Source organism: Rhinoderma darwinii, chromosome 2, assembly GCF_050947455.1.
Source record: "Rhinoderma darwinii isolate aRhiDar2 chromosome 2, aRhiDar2.hap1, whole genome shotgun sequence".
NCBI classification, from domain to species: Eukaryota; Metazoa; Chordata; class Amphibia; order Anura; family Rhinodermatidae; genus Rhinoderma; species Rhinoderma darwinii.
In genome coordinates this window covers 451787473-451815364 of record NC_134688.1, presented here as the reverse complement: position 1 = coordinate 451815364, position 27892 = coordinate 451787473, and the positions used below count along the sequence as shown (strand labels likewise).

Here is a 27892-nt window from a genome sequence, read left to right as displayed (position 1 = left end):
TAACAAGTTCCAAATTTATTAAAGTCCTGTAGAAAATCATGCCAATCACTGTACAGTCTGAAAATAAAAGCGCCTGGGGCTCTATGAGACAAGGAACTTGCATGGTGGTAGAAGGCCGTGTGTGCAGGCTGCATTCCCAAGTGCCTAGTGGTCTTTGTCCGAATGTAATGATGCTGTAGCCAGAGCTACGGCTGTGACCGGCTGTCCTATACCGTGTAACTGCAGCTTAGCCATCTTCTTCTGCTCACACTCCGACACCAGGCGGCTCAGCTCGGCCGCACTATATCCAATTAAAGTCTTTAGGTCACAAACAAACTTGTAGACAAACCTTTTGCCTTGAACTTTACAGATCATATCCCCATCGTAGTAATATCTAGAAGCAGAAGAAAAAAAATGTCAAACTTTTTTATAGTAATAGAATATTAACATGTTAAACTTAAAATGTACATACAGAATATATATATAAGGGAAGGTGTCATGAATTTTTTTTATCAAATTGCTTTTAGTATGATATTAAAATACATTTTATTTATTGGTGTTCTTGTGTTCTACTTTTTACTTTTCTCTTACTTCTCTATGAGGGCTGCCATTTTTTTTTCCATCTCTGTATGTGTCAATTAACGACACATACAGAGATGGAATACGGCAGCCACAATGCATAGGAGTCAATGAACGGCTCCCGTCCATTACCTCTGCTCTCTGGCTCTGTACTGCGCAGACGCAGGTCAGAGTCACAGCAGAGAAGCTGTTTGTAGGGAGAAAGCAGGCGCCATCATGAAGACCAGCTGCACTGCAGGTAAGATGTGTCTCTGTCTGTCCCACTCTCTATCTCTCTCACAGACCCCCGTTCTCGTGACCCCCGACGGGCCCCCCTGTATGCAGGAGACTCTGTATAAAGGAAGCAGCTTATCCTTCTATGTAATGTGATGTCTGCCACCCACACATGATGTAACTGTCCCGTGAAAACTGGGTGATAAACAATCTGCCCGCTGTTAGTGTGGTACCCAGCTTTCCCAGACCCCTGAACGATAAATCTCTCTAGTTGTGCTGAGACTGAGAGGTTTATTAGTCACATCCCCAAACAGTCTCAGCACAACTAGAGAGATTTACGGTTCAGGGGTCTGGGAAAGCTGGGTGACAACCATTACCCCTCCTACTGGAGTGTGAGAGGTTCATTAGTCACCTCCCCAAACACACTCCAGTAGAAGGGGTAATGGTGGTCACCCAGCTTTCCCAGAAGCAGATATAACCAGGAAAGGACTGGATGGACGGGCTGAGGGTGCACAGGGTTTTTGGTGATCCCCCTCTGTCATGTGATCGGACCTAGGTTACCGGTTCATCAGATGGGGTTCATGTGACTATAAATCTGTCCATAACAAGAGACCGTGCACTCAGGACAAGCCCTGCCCTCATGCCGTAGTTGTGTGGTTCTGTCTGCAGTGATGGCGGTGGGTGGCTCTGACACCCGCCTGCCCCGTCGGGTCATCTCAGGACAGAAGGGGTGTCCGGATTGGAGACACCGCGCCACACCTGTCCTCACGTTGTGTCTGGTATTGCAGTTCACCTCCATTGAAGAGAATAGGACAGAGCTGTAATACCACACACAACCTGAGGACAGGTGCGGCGCCATGTTTTCCTGGACAACCCCTTAAAGACTTTTCCCATATCTGCAGGTGTGGCTGTGGGGGGGGGGGGGGGTGGGGTGTGTGTGTGTGTGTGTGTGTGTGTGTGTGTGTGTGTGTGTGTGTGTGTAGCAGAGCGGCGTGTGCACGGGCTCCGATGATACTTCATAGCCGCTTATCAGCTGTTTTGAAGAATCAGCGGCGAGCACATTTAACCCCTTCGCCCACCCTGATATGCCATTACGTCCGGGTGCAGGGGGTGATGGTTGGAGTGCGCTCCGTATGCTGCAGGTGTCGGCTGTACTTGACAGAGGACACCCGGGACTAACAGCCAGGAGCAGCGATCGTGCTGCTCCTGGTTGTTTAACCCCTCAGATGCTGTGGTCGCGATTGATAGCAGCATTTGAGGCATTGAAAAGAGCGGGGGGGCCCCCTCCGACAGCCCATCGCCCCCCCCCCAGAGTGAGATTGGGCGGTGACGAAGGTTGTTATGGTAGCCTAAGGGCCTAATAAAAGCCCCCAGAGCTGCCTTCATTCTGCCTCTGCTAAGCCCTGAGGCCTGTAAAAATGACGATTTACTGCAATACGTTAGTCCCCTAGGGGGGCTAATAAAAAGGGGGTGTAAAAAAAAGTTTTTAGCAGTGGAAAAAAAATAATAATAATTTGTATCGCTGCCTCCATAAAAGTCTGAACTATTACAATATAGCGTTAACGCCGTAAAAAAAATAAAACATTTAAGATGCCACAAATCTCAGTTTTTTGGTCAACTTAGCATTAAAAAAAAAAAAAAATTATCCAAAAGTTCTACGTACCAAAAAATGGTATCGATAAAAACTACAGCTCGTCCTGCAAAAAACAAGCCCTCACACCGCTCAATCAGTGAAAAAAATAAAAAAAAGTTATTGCTCTCAGAATGTGACACAAAGAGTTCATGATCAATAAAAGTAGAAAAATATTTTTTAAAAAACCTCTATAAATTTGGTATCACCGTAATTGTATTGAGCGAAATAAAGATAAGATGTTGTTTTTACCGCACGGTGAAAGCCGTAAAAACGAAACCCCAAAAACAATTGAGGAATCGCTGTTTTTTCCAACTTCAGCCCGCAAAAGATTTTTTTTCAGTTTCCCAGAACATTATAAGGAACTATAAATGGTACCAAAAGAAACTACAACTCCTCCTGCAAGAAATAAGCCCTCACACCGCTCTATTGAGTGAAAAATGAAAAATAAAAAAAATGGCTTTGGGGTTAAAGAGGCTCGGTCACCACATTGTAAGTGGGTGTTTTTTAACGTTTGCTAAGTGGGCATTGTAAAGAGGAGTGTATGACGCTGATCAATCAGCGTCATACACTTCTCTCCATTCATGTCCATTTGTACTCAGCACAGTGAGATCACGCTGCGCTGTCACATACACCCACATTAACTTTACTGAAGTGTCTTGAGAGTGAATAGACATCACCTCCAGCCAGGACGCGATGTCTATTCACACTCCCCACACTTGGGTAAAGTTTGTGTGGTACTTAATCGCTGCACAGCGTGCTCTCACGAGATCACGCTATGAATGACAGCACAGCGAGATCACGCTATGAATGACAGCACAGTGAGATCACGCTGTGCAGCGTTCTAACAAACCATTTGGTTAAAGAGATATGTATGGTTCTTTTTTCAAGACTATGGCATCAAATCTCACCTCTGCCCCCTCCCTCACACAAGTTTTCCTTTGTTGAACTTGATGGACATATGTCATTTTTCCACTGTACTATGTAACCTAATTCTACTATATAATCATTAGACTTGCTGACTGCTTTTTTTCTCTTACATACATAAGAATCAAATACACCAGATTTACTCTTACTTATAATAAATACATTTGTTAAAGCAGCATTTTTTCAATCATGGAGTAGGCAAAAAGAAAACAAAAAAAAAACCTTAAACGGCTTCTTACCGAAGTGCACGACTAAGTTTCTCGTAGTTCATGGTGGGTTTATTTTTACGTTGACCCCATTTCTGAGCAACAAGCTCTGGCTGGTTTAATTTAAATTCTCCTTCATCTCCCACCCAAGAAATACAGTCTCTGGAATCTTTGTCTGTTAGCAGCTCTAAGAGGAACTGCCAAAGCTGTATCTGTCCGTTGTTACCTGCAAGAGGAACCGGAAAAATTATTCATCACATCAGTGCAAGTTCTCGTGAACACAAAAATCAAGACCAAACAAAACAGAACACTGAAAAATACACTATTAAAACAATTGAGGCACGCCTGACACCCCTACATTATCTTGTGCCATTTGGAACTACCGGAAAGGAGACCCTTTGATAGTCAATTTTGCTTCTCAACTGTATAATGTATGATTTGTACGGGTTTTTATCTTGTTTATATGGTTACAATGAATAAAACTTTGAATATGAAAAAAATATATATATATTTATGTTAAAAAAAACAAAGTAGCTTATTCATTAGTTTGACAGAACTATGTACATCAAACTGGTCAATGAGACTTAAAGAGGCTCTGTCACCAGATTTTGCAACCCCTATCTGCTATTGCAGCAGATAGGCGCTGCAATGTAGATTACAGTAACGTTTTTATTTTTAAAAAACGAGCATTTTTGGCCAAGTTATGACCATTTTCGTATTTATGCAAATGAGGCTTGCATAAATTAAGCCGGCCATACACAAAGAGTCGCCCAAAACGAGTGGTGTATCTAATGTATATGGGGGCGTGCCGACTGTCCTCAAAGACCGATATCAGGAAAGCGAGGGATTAGGCATGTTGGATTTCAACTTGCCTGATAATTTGTTCCTGCAGGAGACAAGCAGATGCCAGAAGGGTCTTGGCAGATGTGGACTCCCTCGTCCCCTAAACATGCACAATCTGCTGAGCCGAGCATGCATGTTTATGGTGGAGTTGGCAGAAATTGCTGTGGGCTGAACAAGCGTTCGGCTGACCGTTATCTCAGTAGTTCAGTACAACTACAGATAGGTAAATCTTGTTCCAGGACGAGACACAGCATGAAATATTAAAGGGGTTGTCTGCGCAGGCTGATCCGTGCGGGGTCTGGGCATCTGAACCCCAACGATCATATACAGGTGACCTATAATGTAGATCGGTCATCAGTATAGAAACCCGCCCCGTGACCAGAAAAGCCCTTTAACCACGTAGAATTTTGGATGTGGATGATCCACCCAACAGTGTTAAACGCCAGCTGAAGAAATGACATTTACCTGTTCTGTTTCCGGGGGAACTTCTGTCTTCTCCAGATATACGAGGCGCCCGCTGTACTTTCGCTACTTTGGTTTGCGTGTTTATAACTTTTATGGTTGTTGTGGGAGTACTATTTGCCAGTGATGCTGGGATTATCTGAACAGCTGGAAGGAAACACATACATTTACATTGAACTTCTTGACATTACAAATTTTAGCTGAGTAACATGCAGCGACACTTAAAGGGGTATTCCCAACTTAGACATTTATGGCACAGCCATAGGATTTGCCATAAAGGTCTAATAGATGTAGGCAATGGTGGATCATCATATGGGCGTTTTGGGCGGCAGCCTGGGGACCAGGGGCTACCATTGCCGCTCAAAGTATATTCTAATTGTCATGTTTTTTCCGTGAATCGCGGAAAAAACCCATGATAGAACTGCATTGTGTATGTCCTGCAAAAGGACCTGCAGACATAAGGTCACATGACGTCATGTCTGCAGTTCTTGTTAGTTTAGAGACCTGCAGGTCACATGATCGCAGGTCCTAGAACAGCAGCAAGACTCGAGAGAGAAAATGGAGCTTCTATGTATAAAGGGATGGATTCATTTTAAGTGGTCTGGGGTCTGTATTTAGGGGGGTCTGTTCTGGGGTATGTATTAGTTTAAGAGGTCTGTATTTGCTTATGGGGTCTGGATTAGTTTAGGGGGTCTGGTCTGTATTTAGATGGTCAGGTCTGCGGTCATTTTTAGTTTAGGGGGTCTGGTCCGAGAGCTGTATTTAGAGGTCTTGCTGGGGGCCTGTACTGATTTAGGGTGCTTGTTCTGGGGGGGGGGGGGGTGTCTGTATTTATTTAGGGTGCTTGTTCTGGGGGCCTGTACTGATTTAGGGTGCTTGTTCTGGGGGGGGGGTGTGTATTTATTTAGGGCGCTTGTTCTGGGGGTCTGTATTTATTTAGGGTGCTTGTTCTAGGGTGTGAGATCCGAATTTATTAGTCTGAGTAAAAGGGGTTGTCCAGGCACATGGATAGGTCATCAGTATGAAAAACCGGTCTGTGCCCGGACATCCCTTTTAATGTATGGGCCTGGGCTTTGGTGTCTGAATTTTTGTGTTTCTCTAGAGGCTGGAAATGGCTTCAGAAGTGAGGAACATAGAGGTCTCATCAGGAGAAGTCGCCATAATGGTCTGTGTCAGATGGAGAAGAGCACGACTTCCATCAGAGAAGACGTCACTTGTGAGTCACTGGATCTGTCCCCTCTCCTGACAGGTCTGTTGTAAGAAATCCTTGAATTCCACATAAAGTCTTTGTGTACCCAGGACTAATAGACAAATGCATGTTACCATACCCATTGTCAAGAGGAAGTGTCCCTACACAGTGTTATACTGTCAGATATGGTTGGAGACTCAGTAAGGGGAATCATAACGCCTACTTTTCAATGCTCACACAGAAAGGTGGTGTTCACTGTAGACACGGCACAGCAGCGGTGGGGAAGGGGGGGCACAAGTTTGAGGAACAGCCCAGGGCCTATGGTCAACGTAATCTACCACTGGATGCGGTTCCCAGCTCTGGGACTCGCACCTCTATCGAGAACTGGGGTCTGCCGATGTTGTCCCACCTGGTGCGGTGGCCGCAGTATCCAGGCGGAACGGTGGTCAGGAAACCCACGTCCTCGATATAGGTGTGGGTCCCAGAGTTGGGACCCGCATTTATCAGACGTTTATGGCAAATCCTATTGATATGTCACAAATGTCGAAGTTGGGAATACCCCTTTAAGTGATCCTCCTGCGGCCTTTGTTTACTTTTACAGGAGCCCTGACACGTGGTATTGGCACGTGACCGCTGCAGCCAATCAATCTATCTTTCGTAACATTTGCAGCTAACCGTTTTATTTATTTTGTAAAGGCGCTTTGAGACATCTATAAGGCCTAGTTCACACAATTTTTTTTGTAAAAAATCTGCCTCAAAATGCCTTCAGGATTTTTGAGGCGGATTTTGAAATGCAAGCGCTTTGACAGATTTTTTTTAGGCGGTTGTTTTTAAAAGAATCAAATGCAAAAATTGCAGCTGGTTTTTGGTAAAAAAAAGAAATACAAAAAAAACGCTCAAAAAGAAACACCTCTACCTCTCGTTGAAATAACTGGAGGGAGAATTAGGGAGTTTTGTTTGCCGCTGATTTCAACGCGGTTTCCATAAAAAAAAAAAAAACTGTGTTTGAACTAAGCTTAAGATCTGCTTGATTCGTAAGATATAATGTCTGATTGGAAGAATCAAAGTTGGGTTAACACTATACACGTTTTACTCACTGTTAACAAATCATGTATCGTTTTAGTTAAAGTGATAGTGAAGAATTATAGTGAATACTGAGAAGAAAGGAACAATGTGAAGTGTCACAGGAAAGCCCAGTAATAGCCTGGCTTTATAGGAACCATTACTTCTGAAACAAATAGTCGCAACAACTGAATAGAAAAATGCCAATATCGCTGTATGAAAAAAAAAAAAAGTTTACATATCAAACTTTGGCAGAATCTGTCTCAAATTCAAACACATGTGAACGGGGTATAAAGTTTAAGAACTCAGTAGAACACATGGAACTTACGCTGATCAATGGTTACAGTAGCAATTTCTCCTCCATGTTCTTGGCTTGCCAGTACATCTGGAGGGACAGAACACAGTGATAATGCAACATCATAGAAACAACCTTCCAAAAAATGCTCGTTGGGTAACGCAAGTAAAAAAAAACCAAAAAAAAAAAAAAACAACAGGAGGATATGGCCGTGTAGTTTACCAACAATGCACTACATATCTTTATACACACAAGGCTGCCTCCAGGAAGTGATCTATACACGGGCCTTTTTCCGATGACATACATGAACTCGAACCTAAGGGTATGTGCACACACACTAATTACGTCCGTAATTGACGGACGTATTACGGCCGCAAGTATTGGACCGAACACAGTGCAGGGAGCCGGGCTCCTAGCATCATACTTATGTACGATGCTAGGAGTCCCTGCCTCTCCGTGGAACTACTGTCCCGTACTGAAAACATGATTACAGCACGGGACAGTTGTCCTGCAGAGAGGCAGGGACTCCTAGCATCGTATATAAGTATGATGCTAGGAGCCCGGCTCCTTGCACTGTGTTCGGTCCGGGACTTGCGGCCGAAATACGTCCGTCAATTACGGACGTAATTAGTGTGTGTGCACATACCCTAAGGAATAAGTAGCTATTAGAAAACCCCATAAACCCAGAATTAAAAGGGGTTTTCCCACAATTGAAATTAACCACCTATCCACAGTATAGGTGATTAATGCCTGATCGCTGGGGTCCCCACCGATCACTGCACGACCGCAGTAAAGGGAAAACGTTAAATGTAGTGTCGGTCAAGCATGCTAATGTGCTCCTCCATTCAAAATTCTAGGAGACTGAAAGGGACTCCCAAATAGAGCAATTGGGACCCCCATTCTAGTGATCGGTAGGGTCCCCAAAGATCAGACATTTATCACCTATCACGCGGATAGGCGATAAATGTCAATAGTGAGACAGGTGACCTGACAGGTGGTGCAAGGTGGAGTAAGCTGCAGCTAAATTAAGAGGCGCAGGCCTCCTAAAATAAAATTGTCGCATCTTCTGCAGTCCATACGCCAGAAAATGAAATCTACACAAGCTACAAGCAGGCATAGATTTGTACTGTCATTTAAACTGGTTTCTGGCATAAATGATAGTAAATGTGTCAGGCATTGGGTGGCCACAACCCTTCAAAAAGTGCTGAGGGCGGCAGAAAACCATTAAAAGTCGCAAATTACAGAAAGAAGAATCATTCTCTTACATTTCCTGAGAAGCTCAAGATGACTCCATAAAATCTCTCCTCGGGGGACTCTCTGGAAGAAATCTTCTTGACTGATTTGGCAAAGATCTCTCCCAGGAATACTGAGGGCATTCACATTGATATCGGTCATACCGAATTCCTTCATCACCCATAACACCCAGTGCAGCACTTGGTCTGTGGACCACTGGAGTGGATCTGGAAATAGAGAAAGAAGTATATGTTACACGGATAAAGGCTTCTGGAGATTGTACAATGTCATTTTACAGTACGCACCTTGAAAAAAAAAATGTAGGTATGGGTAAAGAGGGAAAAGTAGAGCACGGTGGGTTAAATGTCGCCTTCAATTATTGCATTGATACCGACTAGTGTAGTAGGAGAAAGGTTTGTCCTGTGCAATGTCCCCTTTTGTTGCCACAGTTTATTTTATTTTTGTTATTTATAAAGTATTGAACCTTATTTTATTATATTTCTTGATTATAATATTTTTCAAATTCCACTGATAAGGAGGCTATTGATAGCTTTTCTCCTTCAGTGGAAATAGAAGAGGTAGTGCTGCAAGGGTCTATATTGAAATTGTAATAAACCCTGCATATGCACACCGCAAAGAATCGTAGTCTGTCTCAGTGGACAGCTAACTGGTCACCGAGTGTATTATTGTATATATTCTCCCAGCGTTGCCGCTCCGGTCTTTAATTGATTAGCAGCACAGAGTTACCAGCTGCGTTTAACCAGATAGACAGTCTCCATGAATAGCTGACTGGTCACCAGGTGCGTTTTTATTATATTTTCTCTCCCAGCGTTGCCGCTCCGATCTTAGATTGAGCAGCAGCGCAGGGATAATGACTACCACTGCCGATCTGTAATTGGGTAGCAGCGCAGGGTTAACAGCTATCGCTGCGGTGAGCAGTCTGAGTGAGCAGCTGACTGACCGCCGATGCGTTTTAATTGTGCGTATAATTTTCTCCCAGCCTTGCTACTCCGATCTATAGTTGAGCAGCAGTGCAGGGATAACGGCTATCGCTGTGTTTAGCGAGATGAAAAGTCTCAGTGAGCAGGTAACTGTTCACCGAGTGTGTTTTCTCCCAGCGTTGCCGCTCCTATCTTTGTTGAGCGCTGGGATGACAGCTTTCGCTGCGTTCGGATAGACCGACAGACTGCCCGTTGGCAGTCAACACTACTAAGTAGTGAGACTGAGAAATTGCTAGTTATATTATGCCTGCAATATTCAGAGTCTCAGCCATGAGTGCCGCGACGTCATCGGCACTAAACGGCTAAGTGGTGTGCAGTATTATCACCACTACACTCATTCATCCCCGCTCTGAAAAGAGCGAACCTCTAGATGCGGTAGGATTGGTTTTATATTGTTTTCATTGTGCTAATCTCTCCCTCTATAATCTTTCCCTACTATCAGAGCCGGTATAGTCCCGACGTACGTTTCACTGAACTGAGTCAGCTTCACCTTGGCTGTGCATGCAATATTTCTGTGGTACACCATAAATTGCGAGTGGAAACACAAACACACATGCTCTGTACATAAAATATGCTAAAATGGCAAATAAAAGTAACAATCTGTATATTATGATCACATGGAAGTGGCTTATGGTCTGCTTCTGAAATACAACTGCTATAGTCGCGTGTTCATACCTGGCAGTAGTGGTGTGGCAAATGATCATACCCCCACCACACAAAGACAGCGTAAAACATGAACTTTTGAAACCATTAGAGGGTACTTTTCCTTTTTAAAAGAAGTAATTTTAGGAAACATTTCAGAGCATCGTTACCACAGAAATCAGTATGAAGGGAAGATGTAAAACATGACAAATTAACCTTTAGGCCTCCTTCACAGGTCACCAAGAACCGCAACACAGGTCAGTTTTTGCAAAAACTTAAATCTATAAATTGAAAAAGCTGACAAATGTCCCACAGAGAGAATGCGACCACTTGGAAGAAAAAAGGAATAAAACGGTCACAAACAAAACCTCAATCTGACTTCTCCTACCATATGGTATCCCCAAGCGCTCTTGCTCCTTCCTGTAACCTTCTAATGCTGCAGCCCATCGGGTCACTTGTTCGGAGGTTTCATCAGAAATGGTGACATGTTTTGTGTCATCTAGAGTGATCACCTGGGCCTCTTCTACAAGCTGGGCTTCCACTGTTCCATGATGAGCATCCGGGTCAATCACCACTTCAACAGTTTCGACGGGTTTTACGATCTCAAGAATGTTCAGCTTCGGCTCAAGCCCTATGTATATAGCGACAAAATGAAGCACAAAACATTAACCTCCATGTCTTACTAGACATGCTAGACACTTTCTCTTCCTTATTCAATTAGTGGTTGGCCTAGTTTATGCCGGTTTTTTCGTGACAAAATATTGGCACTTTTTTTTGCACACAGTATCACACTCTAAAACCCGCCTGTTTTGCTAGAACATGGCTAACAACTAATAAAATCACCCAGGGTAGAATGTATTCCATATATGTGGGGTTAGTGACTGCCTCCATTTTTGATCCTGCACTCCTCCCATTCTGCCCGGGGTGATTTTAATTAGTTTAATGCTGGTTCCTGCCATCCCCAGGTATATATGTAGGCTTAGTCTCAGCTCTGGGTGTCCCCACCTTATAGGGGTCACCTTCTCGTGGCAGGTAGGCTCACACAATTTGATCAAAATGTGCGCTAAGAACCTCCCTATTGTAAGTAGATTCAGTTGCAATGCATATTTATTGCGCTTAGGTGGCATTGGCGTTCGCAGTGTGCTGTGGCCATTTTTTTATGCGATAGTGAGATAGATAATGTGCACACGCACACACTTTATGATCATATACAACCGCCGCTACAATTGATTCTTCTTATAAAGTGATTTGGTAGCAGTGACCCTTTTGACCTTTTAACTGTTTGTATCGGCGTCTTGTGTTTTACGCACATGTTATTGCGTAATGGTTTAGAGATACTACCTTGTGCTTTGTAGTTTTGATATACTAATAATGTAATTTATAATGATTTGGATTGTGTTGCTCTATAGGATTATAAGCTAGTAATTTTGGTTTACATATAGGTATGGGAATATGTTTTGTTGAATAGAGATGAATAAGAGGATGTGTCAGTCTACTCTAATGTTTTGTAGTGATTAGTGTGATCGATGATAATTTTCTATGGACAATGGCTCTCCTCTTAAAGGTCTAGTGCCTCCTATAGTTGATTAACCTATTAGTCAATGTCGACCCTTTATAGAGACTTGAAGCATGACTCGGTGATAGCCAAACCAGAGACACCCATCTGTAGACAGCACCGTTTCGGAGTGGTTGCTCCTCATCAGTACAGTGCTGTCTACACATGAGTGTCTCTGGTTTGGCTATCACCGAGTCATGTGTCAAAGCTCTATAAAGATCGGATATTGACTTACAGTGTAGTCACCTATAGATGGCACTAGAGAGACAGATTTCTCCTTTTTGGAGGAGAGTTATTTTGCATTCTTTTTCCAGGGAGCATTGCCCTTAAGACTCCTTACCAGCTGGGCCACTGCGAAGAGAATCAGTACATTCCAAGATGTAAGGATGATCACAAGAAATTGGAATCTAAAAAAGGGGTTGACCCATTAAAATAAACCTGTCTATATGCCCTAATATAGCATTTGGAAGTCATAGCTAGGAGTCTGTTTCGGGACACCCACTATTAGAAAATGTGTATTAGCCACTACAAAGACCAGCTAAGTGATCCGATAAGGGATTCTTAACTAGATCATCCAGCGCAGACTACTAACCTTGCTGAGAAATAACTTGTACACTGAGTTGTACTGATCCATCTGTTTTAACTCCTTGGTCGAATAAACTCCTATCTGGATCAAGCTGTTTTAGGAATAGATTTAAAAACAGATTATAACTATAAAACAAGTTTGTGTTATTGTGGAGAAGTGCAATAGAGAAAAGAAAACAATAAAAATGGCTACTAAAATAAACACTGAACAGTACCGCTGCTTTTTAGTTACGTTACTGCCCAGATAGAACGGAACGAAAAAAAAAAGAAAAAAGTGATCAAAAAGTTGCAGGTACCTCAACATTGTACCAATAAAAGCTACAGCTCGCTCCGGAAAAAAAACTGCCCTCATACCAAGTAATGACTCTTAGAATAGGACGACACAAAGCATTTATTTATTTTTTTAAACAAATGATTTTGCCTTTGTAAAAGCGGTAAAACATATTATATACATTTTGTATCGCCGTAATCGTATTTACCTGCAGAACAAAGTCAACATGTCGTTTTTACCGCACATTGAAGGCCATAAAAACCATAACCCAAAAAGCAAAAATGGACGAATCGCTGTTTTTTCCCCCCGTTCTACATCACAAATAATTTTTAGAAGCTTCCCAGTATATTATATGGTACATTAAACAGTCATTCAAATCTACAACTCATCCCGCGAAAAACACTGAAAAAAAAAAAAAGTTATGGCTTTTGGAAGGCGGAAAGGAAAAAAACAAAAATTAAAAAATTGCTGCTGTGCAAAGGTGATAAATCCGTGGAAGATGGGGATATCGCGAGTGGCTCGTAGCAATTCCACAGGGCTGCAACTTCGCACATGTGTAAAGCCACAGTACATGGTAGAAAAACGGTCAGAAAATCAGAGCAAAAACAAAAAAATTCAAGAACTAAATTCATTATTAGGCAAACAATTTAAACCTTTGTTTTAGTTATTGGTTATCCATGTACTGGGGTTATGTACACTTCTTACATAAGTATGGCAGTGCATTATATGAGTGACTAACCAATCGAATATTCTAGTCCCATAGGAGGAGTGAAAATAATAGATAAAAAAAAAATGTAAAATAAGTTTTAAAAATATTAGAAATAGACGTAATTCCCCTATTAAAAAAGGAAGTACACAATTGATATTGCCATATTCCAAAAAACAGAATAGAACGTGTTATGTACCCCAAAATGGTACCACTGAAAACGTCAACTCATCCTGCAAAAATCAAGCCCTCACACAGCTCCGTCACTGGAAAAATAAAAACTTTATGGCTCTTGGAATGCAGCGACACAAAAACAAAATTATATTTTATAACAGGTTTAATTATAGACCCAAAAGAAAAACTTTGGTATCACCATAATTGTACTGACCCGGAGAACTTCATTTATTTTTTATATATCATGCGGTGAACTCTGTATAAAAAAAAATAAGAAATAAAAGAGTCCGTTTTTAAAGGACTTATCTTGGGACCAAAAATTGCTTTGCATTCATATTTTTATGTAAAAAGAAGTCACTTACTAATATACTTTAATTAAAATTTCGGTACCAAATGGTGGCGTTCAAACTCTGAACTGTTCCCGGAGTCCTGGAGCTTTTCTAATATTGATGACGCGCCCCCACGTGACTGAGGGCTGGTTTCCTGTGCTGTTCGTGACGGTGTGGAGTCCCCAAGCAAAGCATCAGCTAGCGCCTATGCTCTGTACAAAGACTCCAGCACTGCTGCCAGTGTCACTGTCACTTCCCATATATGGACGGTGACATCGGCAGCAGTAGTGGAGTCCCCGAGCAGAGCATCAGCTGATACTCTGCTCGGGAACTCCCGTACTGCTGCCGACGTCACTGCCCATATATGGACAGTGATGCTGGCAGCAGTGCTGGAGTCCCCGAACTCCAGCTATAGGAAACCCCTGAAGTCATTGTCCATATATGGACAGTGACGTCAGCAACAGTAGTGAAGTCCCCGAGCAGATGCTCTGCTCGGGAACTCCAGCTATAGGAAACCCCTGAAGTCACTGACCAAATGTCGGGAGCAGTGCTGGAGTCCCGAGCAAAGCGCTAGCTGATGCTCTGCTCGAGGACTCCAGCAATAGGCAGTGTGACAGCCCCTTGCGGTCATGTCATTGGTAACACGCCGACATGAACAGCACAGGAAGCAAGCCCTCAGCCACGTGGGGCCATGTCGGCACGTCATCAATATTAGAAAAGCTCCAGAAATAGTTCACCGGGTTTGACCGGCACCATTTAGTACCGAGTTATTAATTAAAGTATATTAGTAAGGGATTTCTTTTTACATAAAAATATGACTGCAAAGCCATTTTTGGTCCCCGGATAACCCCTTTAAAGTCATACAATACATTACCCAAAATGGTGCGATTATAAAATACAACCTCAAACTGAAAAAAAAAACAAAAATATTACTTCATCACGAAGGGCAAAACTGTCTGCGACGCCACAAGGTTAAACAAATATCTACATCTGAGGGTGGTGAAATTCTACTAAAATTCGTACCTGGATGTCTTGTAAACAAATTTCATGGGCATCGAGTGAGCACTGGAGTCTGGGCTCTAGCAGCTTCTTAAGATTTCCAATTGGCTCATTTATGTCAATAGACTGGCTGACAAATTCCGCTGTGGTATACGTCTGCTCAATGATGCTAAAGAAGAAGTTTCAGGGGGAGAAAAGCAAAACGTATTATTAATAGATGCAAACATACAGGAAATAAACAAAGTTACATAAGATACAGGAAAGAGAAATAAGACTTTGGTTATTTATAAGGCCCCATTCACACGGCCGGATTCTCATTAATATTTTGAATTAGTATTTGGAAGCCAAAATCCTAATGCAAATAACCGTGGTCATTTTGTGGCCCGCAAAACCACGAATTCGTTGTTTGTATTTGCGGTCCATCTGTCTGCAAAAACCTTCCGTAATGCATCAGTATTCACAGATACACGGGAAAAAAGGCGGCTGGAATTATGTCACCAGTTTGTCCCAACCCCCTGAGTAGGTCACATTGACCCACAAACATGGGCAGTAAAACAACATGTCCTTAGTTTTTCTGGACTGGACTTCGTGCGGGTCCCACACAGATCGCTGTAACATCACGGTCGTGTGCGTAGGGCCATATAAATAAATGGGTCTGTGCGCTACCTGCAAAATTGCTGATGGCACACAAACAAAAAAAACCACAGTAGTGTGCATTAGGCCGAAGCCAGGAGTGGGTCCAGAACACGGAACAGGTGCAAATGTTTCCATTATATTTTTCTCTGTGTTTCGCTCCTGGTTTTGGCTTACAAATACTGAAGCAAAATAGTGACTAGAATACTGCCGTGTGAAAGAGGTCGCAGAGTTGGAATAGTTATGAAGCGTGAGCTAATCCGGAAGAAACGTGTGGTCACTGCTGATCCACTGAGCGGACACTCTGCACCCTGGAGCTTCCGGTCAGAGAGGAGGGTAGACATCTTCCCCTCGTCCGGGAGATCAGGGGGATTTGAGAGATGTAATTACTGTAGGTTAATCACAGTTAAAAGTGCGCCCGCTACACAATGTCTATTGCACCCTACTAAGGGGTGAAAAGATGCATGTGACCTTGCAACTAGGGATGTCACGATACCACAATTTGGACTTCGATACCGATACTTCGTTTAGTATTGCGATTTCGATACCAATTCGATACTTTGCCAACAGTAGTAAAAAAAAGTTCTTCCGTTTTCTGATGTGAGGCGCGACGTGTAATTGAATTATGAACGTGCCTCAGATTAATAATAATTAATTACTATTAATGTGAGGAACATGGAGGTTAAATTCATCGCACCTCACAATAAGTGATAGAAAGCAGTTTTTATTTTTTTACAGCGCACACATCATAAATGATGCAAAAAAATTGTTGTGCAGGTTATTACGGCCGCGCCAATACCAATTATGTGCATGTTTTATGTATTGAGACTTATTTTAATGTTTATTGCAAAAAAGGTGTATGTGTATTTTTTTAATTTAACATTACTTTATGTTTTTGCTTTATTTTTAAACTTTAATGTACTGGCATATATCTATATGTCAGTACATTATCCTGTGTACGGATAGTATACAGGCAGTTGTTAGGACATACCTCAGTATGCCCTAACAGGAAATATGGTAAGACAGCCCTCGCTGGGGTCCTTCAATGGACCCTGGGCTGTCTGCCCATATATGGTATGTCCCTCGATCGCATCACAGGGGTTCTCTGTGATGCAATCCAGGGGCATCCCCCCTTCTCACTTCCTCTTGAATGCTGCGTTCAGCTTTGATCACAGCATTCAGGAGAATAACGTTGGAGATGGGAGATTTCTCTGATCTCCGCCGTTATAGAGCGGGACTGCGGCTATGTAATACAGTCATTGCCCCACTCCTGACGTTAAGTGTGCGCGCGGTCAGCATGAGGTGATGCGGCCGGCGCTGCACTAATGAGCGGCGGTTCAGGCACGGAGGACAGAACATGGGGGTGTTTTGTAATGCGCCCGCCATGTACTGTCTTCAGCATCGCTGCTCATTAGTGCAGCGCTGGCCACATCACCTCATGCTAACCGCGCGCACTCATCAGGACTCCGGGGCGGGACAATGACTATTACACAGCCGCAGCCCCGCTCTCATCCATTTATATGTTACTATACTAAGCCGTGCGGCCGCACAGCTCAGTATGAGAATACATGAAATAACGGTATCGAACCGTTTGGGGAAGCAGAGTATCGAAGTTCCGATGAATCGTGCATCCCTACTTGCAACTATTGTAGAATTCTTGAATTACTTGTTTTACCCCTTAGAGAACAACTGAAGTAGTATTGCAACCATGACTTGATGTTGCCGTGGAGAACGAGCCTTAGGCCGTGTTCACATTATACTTTTAGTTGAGGTTTTCCATACATGCCAGGAATGTTCTCGGAACAAATGGCAAATGAAGCCACAGGAACTCATTGTCCCAACATATGCCCATTGTGTTCTTTTGGTTTGCAGCAGTATACCTTATTTTCTGCTGTATTGAAAAGCACAGTCGCCTACGGTTTCCACAAACCGCAAAGAAGGGACATACCACATGGCATGGTATTTGGTTCTTTAACATGGGTATCAATGTATGTCAGGGTTTTACGTTTGCAGAACTCGCCAAATGTAAACCAGCGTGATGTGAACAGGACTTGAAGTCTTTCTTTAATTTGGATTATAATTCCATCACCCAAACAAAACAAAAACAATGAAAACCAACTACAGTATATTAACCCCTTAATGACCGCCGATACGTCTTTTTACGGCGGTCATTAATGGGCTTTATTCTACAGCGCCGCCAAACTACGTCGCTGCTGTAGAATAAAGTAAACAGAGCAGGGAGCCGTGAAATCTCCCTGCTCTCAGCTGCCAGAGGCAGCTGAGGGCTGGGGGCGTCCCTGCTCTGCCGGGTGAGATCGATATTAGTATCGATCTCACCTGTTTAACCCTTCAGATGCGGTGCACAATAGCGAGCACCGCATCTGAATGGTTTTGGAGAGAGGGAGGGAGCTCCCTCTCATCTCACTGACACCCGGCGATAAAATCGCCGAGTGTCTGTGTCTTCTATGGCAGCCGGGGGTCTAATAAAGACCCCCAGGTCTGCCTGCAGCGAATGCCTGCTAGATCATGCCGCAGGCATGACCTAGCAGATGCCTGTCCGTTTTAAACGGACAGGCAGTAATACACTGCAATACAAAAGTATTGCAGTGTATTATAATAGCGATCGGAGGATAGTGAAGTCCCCTAGTGGGACTAGTAAAAAAGTAAAAAAAGTTTAATAAAGTTAATAAAAAAAAAAAGTGAAAAAAAAAAAAAATGAAAAACCCAGCTTTTCCCCTTACAAAATGCTTTACTATTAAAAAAAAATACAATAAAGCAAAAAAGTTACACATATTTGGTATCGCCGCGTCCGTAACGACCCCGACTATAAAGCTGTTACATTATTTAACCCGCACTGTGAACGCCGTAAAAAATAAAATAAAAAACAATGGAAAAATTGCTGTTTTCTGTTAATCCTGACTTAAAAAAAATGTGATAGAAAGTGATCAAAAAGTCGCATCTACTCTCAAATGGTACCAATAAAAACTGCAAGTCGTCCCGCAAAAAACAAGACCTTACACAGCTATGCCGACGCAAAAATAAAAAAGTTACAGCTCTTCGAATGTGACAATGGAAAAATCTAAAAAATGGCTTGGACATTAGGGCCCAGAATGCCAGCAGGGGGAAGGGGTTAAACAACCCAGGACAGGCTCATCAGCCAGCAGCAACTTTACTGTACACAAGATCAAATATCAACGTCATTCCAGGATGACAAAAAGCAAATATAGGATTTTATTTTCTTCTTCAAACGTTCCGTACCTTTCCTCTGTACATTCTGACTTTTCTGTTCCATCGATTTCTATCTCTATCAGTTCCTCAGCCTCCCTCTTCGACATGGCTGAATTTTTCAGACGCAAACCTATAAGGCCATAGAAAAAAAAATATACACTTAAAAGACTAAACTTAATCATAAACCTTACACGTATACAATTATCAGTAATGCACAAAAAGTATTTTAGCCAAGGAGGAGGATATAATATGTGATAACACAATGTAATAGCAAATAGGCTTAAAATTAAAAACACACACACACAGACACACACACACAGACACACACACACACAGACACACACACACAGACACACACGATTGACTTTCGGGCCAAGGGTGGCAATATGTCTCAAACAGCGCAGTTTGTGAACTCTCCGCATGCTGCAGTGGAGAACGTGTATCGTGAGTGGACAAATGGCACCACTGGGAATAACCAACGTCGAAACTGCGGAGCACCACGTGCCATTTAACTGAAAGGTAAACGTTGGCTACGAAGGTGCGCGAGGGCCTAACGAGAACGCTACAGTGGAGCAGCTCACCGTGAAAATAAACCAGGGGGTACTAGACGTGCGGCTACAACAGTTCAGCGAACCCTACAGCGTATGAGGCTCTGAAGCAGACGGATGGTCACTGCTCTTATGCTAACAAAGGTGAATCGGAAAAAAAGGCTTCAATTTGCACGGCAGTATCGGATATAGACCACCGATAATTGGTAAAGGGTTGCCTTCTCCGATGAATCACATTTTCTGCTTCATCGAACGGATGGACGTTGGCGTGTCAGGCGAGTAACCGAGAACAAACACCCTGCAACCATTGCTGAAAGGACACAAGCTGGTGGCAGCAGCAGCGTTATGGTTTGGGAAATTTTTTCATGCTATTTTCTGGGCCACTCATCCACGTGGAAGACACACTGAACCGATTTGGGTATAAATCAATCATTGCAGATCACATCCACCCATATATGTGGTTTATCTTCCCTGGGGCAGATGGAATCTTCCAGCAAGACAATGCGACACGTCACACGGCTAGAAATGTCCGACAGTAGTTGGAATAGCACGACCAAAACTTCCAAGTACTTTCCTGGCCCCCTAATTCACCAGACTCTAACCCAATTGAGCATTTGTGGGACCCCCTCGATCATCTAGTTCACTCTATGGATCCTCCTCCACACACCCTCCAGCAAATGTGGGATGCACTGCAGTCACCATGGCTCCAGATACCGGAGACAACCGACCAGCACCTTATTGAGTCACTCCCAGCCCGTCTAGCTGCTGTCCGTGCTGCACACGGCTGTTACTTTGGCTATTAGCTGGTGGTCATAACGTGACTCAACTGTGTATATATCTCCTGTACTGTTAAGGTCCTGTTCACATCTGCGTTGGTATTTCCATTGCTCTGCTCCATCAGAGGAGCAGGACAAGGGAAAACCAGAAGAAATGGTTCCGTTGCACCATGGATAGCACCGGCAGCCGACGGAACATATTGATCTTAATGGGTTCGCCGGCTTTTCGACAGGGGTATCTGGTTTTACCAGAAACAAAAGCACAGCATGCAGCGCTATTGTTTACGGTAATCTCTGCCAGATCTGCAACGTAGGCCCCTAACAGAGCCTCCAATGCGAACCGCCCCTAACGCTGACAGATCAGTCTGACCACAGCTTTTGCACTACACTGAACTGAACGCAGCGCTTACAGCAGAAGCTTTACATACAGTATATGTACGGATATATATCTCTCTAGGTCACTAAACAACCAGGGTGTGTAGAGATGGCGTTGTATAACATGGGGGAGCACTTATCACCACAAGTCTACAGGGACACAAGTCTCCTCATACACTACAATTCCCAGTCAGGGGCCACAAATCTTATTATCCCCGAAGGGACCACATTAACTCTCCTGACAGAGTACCCAGTCTGACTATTGTAGGGGACAGAACGGTTATAGTAAGGACTCTATACATATCCTGTCATACTAGGAGTACCATGGTGGTCTCCCCAAGTGCCTTACATGCTTCCTGTTCTGTCCTGGCTCCTCTGCCCTCTCCACTAGTCACTTCAGTCCTCTCAGCAGCAGCGAATGAGCTGAGAGAGTGCAGACCCGAACCAGAGAGGGATCGCCGAAAGGCTCCTAATGACATTACACAGGCGCACACAGAGAACCTTACTGGATCAACGTGCCGCTGCTTAACCGATGTCATCAGGAGCCACTCGGCGGTCCCGCGCTGGCGGCTCAATACGAGCTGAAGTAAAATACACCTTATTTATTAACCCCTTAATGACCAGCCTATTTTACTATTTTAAACCTTAATGGCCAAGCTATTATTTATGTTTTTCCATCGCTGCATTCCAAGAGCTATAACTTTTTTATTGAACAAGTATTTTTTAATAGCTCCATTTTGGGGTACATATAATTTATGGATTAACGGTTATGAACTTTTTTTCTTTTGAGTGGGGGGGGTAATGGAGGAAAAAAAAATTTGACACTTTTTTTGCGTCTTTTACCGCGTGGTATAAATATAATGACTTTATTCAGTGGGTCATTACGATTGCGGCTATACCAAATTGATATAGATTTTATATGTTTTACAACTTTTACACAGTAAAAGCACTTGATTCAAAATTATTTTAAATAATTTTTTTATTTTTACCCCGACGCAGCTGTATGAGGGCTAGATTTTTGTGGGACGACTTCTAGTCTTTATTGGTACCACTTTGGAGTGCACGCAACTTTTTTGATCACTTTTTATTAAAAAAATTTGGAGGCAGGATGAAGAGAAAACAGCAAATCTGGCATTGTATTTTTTTTTTTATGGCGTTCACCGTGCAAGATAAATAATGTAATAGCTTTATAGGTGGGGTAATTACGGACGCGGCGATACAAAATATATGTAATGTTTTGGTTTTTTTTTCATACTAAAGTATTTTATTAGGGGAAAAAGCGGGTTTTTCTTTTAATTCATTTATTATTAACTTTATTAAACTTTTTGATGACTATTTTAAGTCCCACTGGGGGACTTCACTATGCGATCTTCTGATCAATTTTATAATACACTGCAATACTTCTGTATTGCAGCGTATTATTGCCTGTCAGTGTAAAACTGACAGGCACCTGCTAGGTCATGCCTCAGCAGGCATCCACTACAGGCAGACCTGGGGGCCTATGTTAGGCCCCCGGCTGCCATAGAAGCCATCGGCACCCTGCGATTGCAATTACAGGGTGCAGTGGGATGAGAGAGGGAGAACCCTCCCTCCAAAAGCACTCAGATGCGGCGCTCGCTATTGAGTGCCGCATCTAAGGGGTTGAACAGGTGAGATCGATGCGGATATCGATCCCACCCGTTAGAGCAGGTGCCTGGCTGTCTTTAGACCGCTCGACACCCACTTTAGCTGGCACAGGACACCCGTGCCGGGCTTAGGTCACAGCGCCATGAAAAGGCGGCGCTCTGGCATAAATAAGTACTCTTAACGAACGCCATGAAAAGGCGTATTGGCGGTCGTTAAGATGCCACTTAATAAATTAGGCGCATCAGAATATGATATCTGTGCCAGCCATGAACTGGTGTAGATTTGCGTCATAATTGACGTCAGTGTTATGATAAATTTGTTGGGCCACGGGTGGCCTTGCTCCTTCCACTAAGCACAAATGGAACTAAAGTCGAAATCCGTTTGCGACTGGCATCGAAAAATTTATGCATTTCCCCCTGATGTTGTTAGACAAGCAACTTGCAGTCATGTCATACAAGCTAAAGTGCTTTTCAGTTACTAATATAACTCTGATTGTTATAGAGGAAGACAAACTCACCTTTACCATTACCCCGTCACCTCTGCCCGGTGTCACTCTCCCTCATGTTCAGACCCCAATATAATAATGCGTCGTCCACGTCACAACAGTGAGGCAGCCAGTCAAAGTGACAGCACTGTCGCAGAGCGTAATTAGCCAATGCACCCTTTGGGACGACCGGTCAATATACATTGCAGGGGTAAACAGGAGGAGCAGAACTGAGCGTGTTTTAAAAGGCGAGTATATAGCAATATTTTTGCAGCCAATTGGACACAAGCACTTTTGTGAGCAGTTATCCTGGCAGACATTAAAATCAAGGGTTTGTCCGTGAAATTAAACGCACTACAGGCCCTCCATGGTGAAAGCAGCTCTGCACCTCTCCAAGGTCCGAGGCACACGACCGTTGTTTTCATCCGTAATTACGGATGAAATTGCAGATCCATTCATTTCTAAAGGACACAGACATCTTTCAGTATATTTACAGATGTATGTTCGTGCCGTAGAAATGATCTGCAAAATACAGAACATGTCCTATTTATGTCCGCAATTGCGCCACGGACCGCCCATAGAAGTCTATGAGCGCTTCCACAATTCCGGACGGCTACGGAGGTGGATCCTTGGCCACCCGTAATTGCGGAAGCGCTGCTATTCGACACCAGGGACTTACCCAAGATTCCCCGTTTTTTTTTTGTGGATCCATAAATACGGATGAACTATGGATCGAATTTGGTGAATACGGATCAGCATTTGCAGACGATAGAAACCATTACAGTCATGTGTATGATACCGAATAGAAAGAGGGGTTCCTAAGCAGGACCCCCCCCCCCCCCAAACCTAGACACTAATTAATAGAAGAAGCAAATTCTAATAGTAAATAAAACGTATAACCTGGCATTAGTACATGATTGTGGAAGAAACCAGTACAGGAAGAAACACAAACTGAACAGGAAACAGAGAAAACACTGATGAGGAAACTGGTCTCCGGCTCTACAGTGAATGACGGGTGAATGCACAAGCCGGAAAAATATGGTTTTGCAGCAAAAAAATTCCTTGAACCTTGTTTTCTGGAAAACTTCAATCTTGAATATTAAGCTTTGTCCACATCTGTGTCACTGTTTCCACGTATGAGAGAAGCCACGCTGCAGCCCTGGATCCATTATACGAATCACTTATAATCGCTTCCATCATTTTGACAGGAGGAATAGCGCTGCGTGAATTCTACCTGTTGAATCTGATGAAATTTGTGACAGAGCCTTCGATAGGCGTATTCAACACAAATATAAAAATAACACGACGTGTGTTTAACCCCTTAACAACCGCCCAGTCTTTTGCTGTCGCTGTAGAAGAGGCTGATTAGTGAGCACTCATCCTCTAAGCAGGAGGTATAACTTACAGCTCCTGATCTTAGAGCGGCCTGCTGAATACAGCTGGGGTCGGAAAACAGTCGGACCCCAGCTGTTTAACCGTCGCATAAGTCCCTGACCGCGGAATAATTAAAGGGAACTCCCCTCTTTAATTGCGTCACTTGAAACCCGATGACGTGACCAAAGATTAGGGAATTGCTCTGCAGTCAGCCCTGGGGACCTACAAAGGACCCAAGAGCGGTCTGTTCAGTAAGCCTGCTGTTAGGGCATACTATGTGCTGGCCTAACAGCAGCCTGTGCCATAGTGACAGTGTAATGTATTAGCACACAGGAGTATGCTGATACATTAGAAGTCGAAACAATAGCGTTGTAAATAAAGTTATCCCTTAATGGGGTTAAAAAATAGAAAAAAAAAAGGGCACAAAAAAAAACCACAAAAAACTTACACATAAGGGTATGTGCACACACACTAATTACGTCCGTAATCAACGGACGTATTTCGGCCGCAAGTCCCGGACCGAACACAGTGCAGGGAGCCGGGCTCCTAGCATCATACTTATGTACGATGCTAGGAGTCCCTGCCTCGCTGCAGGACAACTGTCCCGAACTGAAAACATGATTACAGTACGGGACAGTTGTCCTGCAGCGAGGCAGGGACTCCTAGCGTCGTACATAAGTATGATGCTAGGAGCCCGGCTCCCTGCACTGTGTTCGGTCCGGGACTTGCGGCCGAAATACGTCCGTCAATTACGGACGTAATTAGTGTGTGTGCACATACCCTAATAGGTATCTAAACGGCCATAATAACCTGAAGAATTAATCGAATAGGTTATTTAGCGTGGAACGTGAATGGGATAAAGAAAACAAACAAGAAAAATGATGAGGAGAATGGCTTTTTCCTATATTCACACCGTAAAAATTATTTTTTTCTAACCCCAAACTGTGGGAAAAAATAAATACGATTTCTCCCACTTAAAACAGGGCCTCATATGACCACGTCAATGAAAAAATAAAAAAAAGTTATGGCTGCCGAAAAGCAGAAAAGTAAAAACTGAAAAATGTAGCTGGTCAAAAAGGCCTTTTCAGGCCCGGTCATTAAGGGGTTAATGCTATTATTATTATTTTTTTATACCACACTAACGTTATTCAGAGGCTAATGTAATACTAATGTAAGATATAATACTTCACACAGCTGAGCTTTTGCTTATAACAGCAGCCATGGTGAGGTCGGATCCATTGTACGACAGAAACTACCAACACCTAAATTGGCACAATTGACTTACATTGTGGTCAGTCGTGTTAATGGGAACAGCAGCACTTCACGCCGTGCTCATTTTCTGATCAAATCTGGGCGTGTTTTACTTTAGACCAAGTAGGCGTTGTACAGAGGAGTGTATGACGCTGACCAATCAGTGACCAATCAGCATCATGCACTCCTCTCCATTCATTTACACTGCACTAGCGATATAGTAATATCTCTATGTGCAGCCACATACACACGCTATAACATTACTACAGTGTCCTGATAATGAATATACATTACCTCCAGCCAGGACGTCATGTGTACTCAGAATCCTGACACGTCTGTAGCGTCTCTGTGAGATTTACAGCAAGGCAAGCGTAATCTCGCGAGATTACGACGTAACCTGTCATTTCAAACGAGATTACGTTTGCTTTGCTGGGATCTCAGAAAAGATTCAGACGTTCCAGGATTCTGAGTACACATAACGTCCAGGCTGGTGGTGATGTATATTCATTATCAGGACACTGTAGTAATGTTATAGCGTGTGTATGTGGCTGCACATAGAGATATAACTATATCGCTAGTGCAGTGTAAATGAATGGAGAGAAGTGCATGACGCTGATTGGTCACTGATTGGTCAGCGTCATACACTCCTCTGTACAACACCCACTTGGTCTAAAGTAAAAACACGCCCACTTGGGCATTAAGAAACTCATTAGCATAAAGCTAAAAATCGCTCAAAGTGGTTTAAAATAGATTGTTTTTCTAAATAAAAAGCATTACTGTCACCTGCATTACAGCGCCCATCTCCTTATATAGGAGACAGGACACTTATAATGTGGGGACAGAGCCTCTTTAAGGGTATGTTCACACAAAAATCAAAAACGGCTGAAAATGACGGAGCTGTTTTCAAGGGAAGACCCCCTCTGATTGTAGCCCAAAAAGTTTGAGGCGTTTCTTTGAAGCAGTTTTTGGAGCCGTTTATCCAGCGACACAATGAAAAACAGCTCCAAAAACAGCGCAAGCGACACGCTCCTTTTTACGGTTTAGTTTATATGGGTAAAACCTGCAGATAGTTTCCCTTTAACGGCTTGTACTCTGGGCTGATACATTTTACCTGTATTGATGTATCAAGATATTAGAGAGATTTGGGAAACTTCTGTCTCCTACACTTGCTGCTTGTAAAGCTGCATCATGTTATTCAGATCATATATCAGACGTGAGGTCTCTTTGGACGAAAGAAACGTAACAGAAGTGGGAGCGCTTGGCAGTTACGGCTGCATCAATACAGAGAACGCAGGTAAGTATATTCTAAATATTTTTCCATATGCCAGTAACCGCTATATACTCACTAGCGCTATGGCTTCCATTTATTTACGACGGATCCATACCATGCCCGATGGACACCATATACTTCGAATAAGTCCCGTCACTATGACAACAAGAATAACGCTACATGCTACACTATTCTTGCTGTCAAAAGTGGTTGAGATTTCAACCGAACGTAATGAATGTGACATAAAACTATAAAAATAAACCCTTTCGCTCTTTGCTTAAAATATACATATTACGGAGGACTCGTCCGAACAACATGGTCCTCAGATGGAAGCATGCGAGTTACCATAGCGATACACCAGTGAGTTAGCAACCTGCGGCACTCCAGTGGTTGTGAAACTACAACTCCCAGCGTGACCTGACAACGTTTGGCTGGAATAATAAGACCTTTGCATGTCAAGGCATGCTGGGAAATGTAGTTTCACAGTAGCTCGAGTGCTGCAGGTTGCGGACCTCTACGGTAAGCCATCTCTACAATAAAAACAGCGCACACAGATAACGGACTAATCCTACCGTCCATTAACAGACCTACAAAAACTACCACTGTACAAAGGAGTGACACCATTGAGACACGAGCACCACTCCTTCATAAAGTCCTAGAGCACAGTGCATGTAACAATAATGGTTTGGCGAGCAGGGGGTGCTGGGACTTGTAGTCCCACTGAGCACCCCCCCACCACACCTGACAACACCATGCATACAACCTAATTATTATCAGTGGGAAATACAGCCCACGGGCAATGACAGGGTTAATAGCAGGCCGCGCCGCGTCTACCGTCATATATACATCTCCGTTCTCTTCTTACCCGCCTCTTTTTCTTGCGCTCTTTTCTTTCCCGGCTTTCCAGTCACGGAAATGAACCGTGGCGTCAACACGCAGCGCGGCCGACGGAAACAAAACACAGCCCGGGCGGAAAAGGCGAGACACTGGCTCGACACCACCGGACATGGAATGACGCACTTCCGTTCGACCTCAACGCTTGGCTAGGGCGGGGATTAGCAGGAACTTTACAAGGAGGGCGGGGCCTAGTGGAAACTTCACAAGGAGGGCGGGGCCTGGGGGGGTCTCAGGAATTCCTGTATAAGTTGGCAGCGCCGTGGAGTGTAAACAGCTGTTGTGATACTACAACTCCCAGCATGCCCTGACAGCCACTGGTAGCGCCACACTAGCTGGAGTGCCGCTGGTTGCTGACCCTAGTGCAGAATGAAGTTCACTGGAGACAATGTCACTGCAGAGTTTTCCCAGGAGTTACATTTATATCTGCAGTATTTGTAACACGAGTGCGTGATGCCGCTTATGTATTTTCATTAAACCTAAAATTCTCAGTCGGGCCCTCATGGTAAATCACGTACTGAGGCCGCGTACTGCAGTCATGTGATGCAGCTGA

The 27892-nt window shown here is 43.5% G+C and overlaps 1 protein-coding gene across 1 annotated transcript; it reads right to left on the bottom strand.

Moving 5' to 3' along the window:
• Positions 1 to 27466, bottom strand: GABPA (GA binding protein transcription factor subunit alpha). Its single transcript, XM_075854516.1, has 10 exons — positions 27311 to 27466; positions 18772 to 18871; positions 14905 to 15049; positions 12409 to 12493; positions 10650 to 10892; positions 8651 to 8845; positions 7419 to 7475; positions 4843 to 4986; positions 3568 to 3760; positions 1 to 373 (listed from the first exon to the last, which is right to left on the bottom strand). Exons 2-10 carry the CDS (start codon positions 18846 to 18848, stop codon positions 145 to 147), a joined length of 1368 nt encoding a protein of 455 aa, XP_075710631.1. The 5' UTR covers positions 18849 to 18871; positions 27311 to 27466; the 3' UTR covers positions 1 to 144.
• Between the last annotated feature and the right edge of the window lie 426 nt (positions 27467 to 27892).

Coding starts and splice junctions, on each gene's coding strand:
- GABPA (XM_075854516.1), bottom strand. CDS start 18,848: ATGTCGAAGAGGGAGGCTGAGGAACTGATAGAGATAGAAATCGATGGA. Junction 15,050..18,771: donor TCAGAATGTACAGAGGAAAG/GTACGGAACGTT, acceptor CTTCTTCTTTAG/CATCATTGAGCAGACGTATA. Junction 374..3,567: donor AAACTTAGTCGTGCACTTCG/GTAAGAAGCCGT, acceptor TTCTGCTTCTAG/ATATTACTACGATGGGGATA.